Here is a 4,984-nt window from a genome sequence, read left to right as displayed (position 1 = left end):
CTAATATGGTGCAGGTTAGACTTTCACAATGAGTAATTTACAAGAGGTGGGTCAGATCTGTACAAATTCAACAAAATATCTTGTCAACATTTGTAATTTAAAAAAAAAAAAAAACTGCTATCGACACCCGACTTTTACTTATTAGGCATCAACTTTTTAAATAATTTATCAAAGCCCGATTAAAAATTAAAACACACTCTTCAAACATTACAAATGTTTGACTCAAATTATAATCTCGATATTACAAGGCATTATAACACTCATTCGAACAATTTCAGTAGCTGTTTACAATTATGATTAGGCTTCCCACTATGAAAACGAAAAGAAGAAAAAAAATAAATAAGTCCAGCAAAAAAAATTATAAAAAGAGAGAGCTTCTATTGGCACCCCAACTTTTACTTATTCTTAATCATTCACTTATTTTCTTGATATATTTTTTAATACGTGTGTGTAAGTTATGACAAAATTCTAGTTTCGGTACATTGTTTATTTTAATTCCCCAAAACATGTTCTCCAGTGAATTCGTCACTTTTAAAATCAACGAATCCGCTAATAAATTACTAGTGAGATTGCAGGTAACGACGAGATCACTGATATTTTATCAATGAATTCGTTGATTATAATGTGATGAATTCACTGCATTAACATGTTTTAAGAATTAAAATGAACAGTGTATCAGAATCGAATTCAATGCATAAAATGGTAACTCATCTTATTTTTAATTGGGATGTAATAAGTAAAATTTGGGGTGTCAATGGCAGATCTAAATTTTTTCCCTCCCTTGTGTTTTAGCATGGTAGGTGAAGAAGGTTTTCTGTAGAAAGACAACCTTTTTTAGGCTGTTTGATAGAGAAATCTCTCTTTTTCTTTCAAATTTTTTTTTTTTCTTAATAGTAATGGTGACCAACCACCAGGAATCCAGGAAATTTGCTTCTAATGTTCACAATTAGAATTAAGAAAAAAAAGCAAGCGGGCTTGATTTTGTTAATTTTTCCTCTGAAAACCAGGGAATAAGTTCCATGTCCTCTCTCATGCTATTCTGTTTCAGTACTTTAATTATTGAACTGATTTCTGCAGTCACCCACACGTGAAACACCATTGTTTTGCCATGCTTTCACCATGAAAAATTGGTTACCTCTACATTCATATAGATGAAACAACATTTTTTTATGGCTTTAATTGCATGGGTTCTGTTTTAAAATCTCCTCTTGAAATACCCATTTGGGCAACCCTTTTGATCTTCAAATTCCTGCTAAAATAGCTATGAAAGAAGACTAAATCTTGATTTTCTGTAATGGGTATTGGTTAGTTTGAGTTTTGAACCAATTAATTTGATAAGATAATGGTTTATCTGTGATGGGTATTGGTTATTTTCTTTGAATTCTAGTGGAAGTATGATCATAATTACTTTAACACTTGATGAAGCTTTTTGATTTGTTCTGCATAAATTTTCCGAAGAAGACGAAACGAATTCTTGAATGATGGATGAGAATGAGGACCCATCTTCATGTTTGTTTATCTCCAAAGAAAAGTCTGACAGCTTGTATCCAATGTACTTTGGTGTTTCGTGTGCATTTGTCGCTCTCAAACTCCTTTCAGGATCTGAAATCAAGGATCGACAAATGTCAGAAACACGGGATAAAATGCTTCAAGGAAGTGCCCATCTCTTGGGATTGCTTGTGTGGAAAATTCAGAGGGGAGAAGCCATAAAGGGGAGATTTGAGCTTGTCGAGAAGCTCAAGAAAGCCGAAATGGAGCTAATAGAATTGAAGAAAAGGAGAAGTGAAGATGCAAAAGCAAATGAGAAAGTAGTACGCATCTTCGCCACGCAAGAACAAAGCTGGTTAAGCGAAAGGAAGAAGCTACGACAGCAAATCGGAGCTCTTCTTAATGAATTACATGTCGTAGAGACGAAGAAGGAAGAAATTATCTTAAATTTGGATGGGAATTTACAAGAGAAGGAGCTTTTAATACAATCTAGAGATAAGGCCTTGGAGGAAGAAGTGGGGAAGATAAAAGAGCTTGAAGAAAAGCTAAAGAAAGCCGAGGATGTCACGGAGGAATTACGATTGGCTTCGAAGAAAGAAGCCCAATTACATTCGTTGGAGCTTAGGAAGCACAAAACCGCTTTTATAGAGCTCGTCTCGAACCAAAGGCAACTTGAAGCTGAGATGGGTCGAGCCCTTCGACAACTCGAGGCTTCAAAGGACAAGCTTGACTCGGTCTATAAGCAAAAGGAGGAATCGGTGTCAATGGTTCATAAGCTATCAATGGAAGTCGTAAAGATGCGTAAGGACTCGGAACAAAAGGACAACATCTTGTCTGCAATGCTGAGGAAATCCAAATTGGATACAACAGAAAAACAAATTTTGTTGAAGGAGGTGAAAATATCAAAGGCGAGGCGGAAGCAAGCCGAGCTAGAGACGGAGAGATGGAGAACATTGTGCGAGTCCAAACATGAGAGGCAATCTTCGAGAAGTAATTTTACCAACCAATTTGATTCGAGAGGGGTGCAACCCGTTGAGGCTGGCGGCTCACAGTATCGAAGGACTGGGTTGCAGCCGACAGACGATAGGGTGAACCCCAAAACTCATCTTCTTGAGTACTTGGAAGCTGAACATAGAAAGGAGAGGGACTTTCTTGCACCCCAGAGAGTGGTTAATGCTATTTCTGACTGTTCTGATCAATATTCTCCTGAAGGAAATAGAGAACTTGGTAAGATCAGATTCTTGATTTCAGATTTTCGTTCTAATAATCGTGCATTTTTTTGAGCATGAAACCCTAGATCAAACTATAAAACTAGTAAAAATAAAAGATAATAATACAAAAAACAGCAAGATAAGCTCCATTCCACTCTTTTGTTTAAATGGTTAAAAGTACAGTTTGGATTATGATCTTTATGTTTCTTATGTTTTCTTTTCTTACTTGCTATGAAGTGATCACGGCCGATGTTAAGCAGTTGGAAGTTTGGGTTCGCTCCGAAACAGAGAAGAACACAACAATGCTTGAGCAAAGACATCACTTAGAAATAGATGCATTTGCAGAACAATTGAGACTAAAAGATGAGAAGTTAGAAGCTTTTCGCTGGAGGTTTCTAAGCATGGAACTAGAATCAAAGCAGCTTCAATCCCATATCGAAGGACTTGACAAGAAACTGTCACAGCTCATAGAGGAAAACATGAAACTAGAAGCCTTGTTGTTAAACCAAGAAGCAGAGTCGAAGTCTTTAAAAGAAAAATTCACTAGTGTGCAATTAAATCCCTCACATTGCCAAATGACCAACTCAAACTCTGCACCGAAGGATCTGACCGCAGATCAAACACCCATTTGGATGAAACCAAGCGAAGGGAAAGAAGAAGAAAACCCATTGGAGGATCAGTCCCAAGATGTTAGTTTGGTAGTCCAAGCTCAAGGAGAAGAGATCGAAGTAGAGAAAGAGGTCACCATGGACACGGGTCACGTTGGGCAACAATGTGTGAGTCCGGAGAAGGTCGAGGTTTTCAACAAGTTAGCATTGGATAGCCAATGTTTGATTAAAAAAGACACTTCAACGTCGAAATTGGATTTCCATGCTTTAGGAGTTTCTTACAACATTAAGAGGCTTAAGCAACAACTTCTCCTACTTGAGAAGTTAGTAGGAATGAAAAAAGAATGTGAAGAGAGAGGGAATGAGGATGATGAATTGCATGGGATAAAGGGTTTAGTTGTATTAATGCCTTTGCTTAATAAACAAGTCAGTAGGTATCATTCCCTCCAAGAGAAGATCGACGACCTTTGCAGACGGATGGTAAGGCCTTAACCCATAATCGAGGTTCACTAGTGTCTCTCTTCGTATAATCGAAACTATAAATTTTTTGCTTCTCTTTTTTGTTATTTTTCAGAATGATAATGATTTAGATGGAAGTGGCGTAGACTCGAGAATTGCAAGAACAAAGGAGGGGACTAAAACACTAGAGAATTTCCTCGAAGAAACATTTCAGTTACAAAGATACATGGTTGCAACAGGGCAGAAATTAACGGAGATACAATCAAGGATCGATTCTGGGTTTGTAGACAGAGCCGAAGAGGTTAATAAGTCTGCGAGCTTTGATATGAAGCGGTTCTCCGACAGTGTGAGAACCCTCTTCAAGGAAGTACAAAAGGGTCTAGAAGTTCGGATCACTCGGATTATAGGAGGCCTTGGAGGGACTCTGGCTTGTGAGGGGATTATACATATGAGGAACTAGTGTTCATCAATCCCTCTTCTTAATGTGAGATAATAAAATTAAGATGAAATTTGAGAATAATTCATCAATCATTGTGTGTAAGGAGCCAAGCTTAAGGCTTTGAATTATATTGTAACAATCAAGTATTGAGTTTGTATAGAAAAATTTAGTCTCAATTTTCTTAAGCACCACAGCCATAATAAGTCCCGACTACGACTATTCCCGATCCAATCCGATAATTTAAGTTCTGGGTATTGGGATCCAATAAGGACCCGGTCTGATAAGATAAACGGACAGGTTTGGGATCAATCTTGATTTGATTCGATCGATTGTCGAATTTGATTCGACCAAAGCCCATACAGGATCAAGAAAATAGATAAATAAATATTTTTTTCTTCAATTCTACCACTCCATACAAATGAGGCCTTGAACTGGTCTCTAAGGTCCCTTCTCAAAATCCCTTATCTAAGATCTTTTATCCAGTCTAAAATAGCTTGTCAATTAAAACTTAAAGCATTGAAAAAAAAAAAAAAAAAAAACCAACAACAACAACAAACTCCCAATTGTTGAGACCTTTTTAAGGTCCTCCCCATTTTAAGCTAAGATTTTTTTTTTTTCAACAAAAGCCTTTTTTTTTTCCTTATTAGAAAATAACATAAAAGAGGTATTTTTTTGGGGGTATTTTGGACATACCCTCTACATTTTGCAGAATACCCCCCCCCCCCCTTGAACTCAATCATGTGTGATACACTTATATAAAATGACTTAAATGCCCGTGA

General features: G+C 36.9%; 1 protein-coding gene across 1 annotated transcript; it reads left to right on the top strand.

Annotated features, from left to right (window-relative positions):
- The first annotated feature begins 830 nt into the window (after nucleotides 1-830).
- LOC147390902 (uncharacterized) lies at nucleotides 831-4,381 on the top strand. The gene is made up of 3 exons (XM_086417293.1): nucleotides 831-2,715; nucleotides 2,937-3,787; nucleotides 3,882-4,381. Exons 1-3 carry the CDS (start codon nucleotides 1,479-1,481, stop codon nucleotides 4,224-4,226), a joined length of 2,433 nt encoding a protein of 810 aa, XP_086273419.1. The 5' UTR covers nucleotides 831-1,478; the 3' UTR covers nucleotides 4,227-4,381.
- Nucleotides 4,382-4,984: the final 603 nt, after the last annotated feature.

Source organism: Akebia trifoliata, chromosome 11 (assembly GCF_017979445.1).
Source record: "Akebia trifoliata isolate Shusen 1 chromosome 11, ASM1797944v1, whole genome shotgun sequence".
NCBI lineage: Eukaryota > Viridiplantae > Streptophyta > Magnoliopsida > Ranunculales > Lardizabalaceae > Akebia > Akebia trifoliata.
Note: the sequence above shows the minus strand (reverse complement) of the source record. Positions and strands in the feature narration are given on the sequence as shown.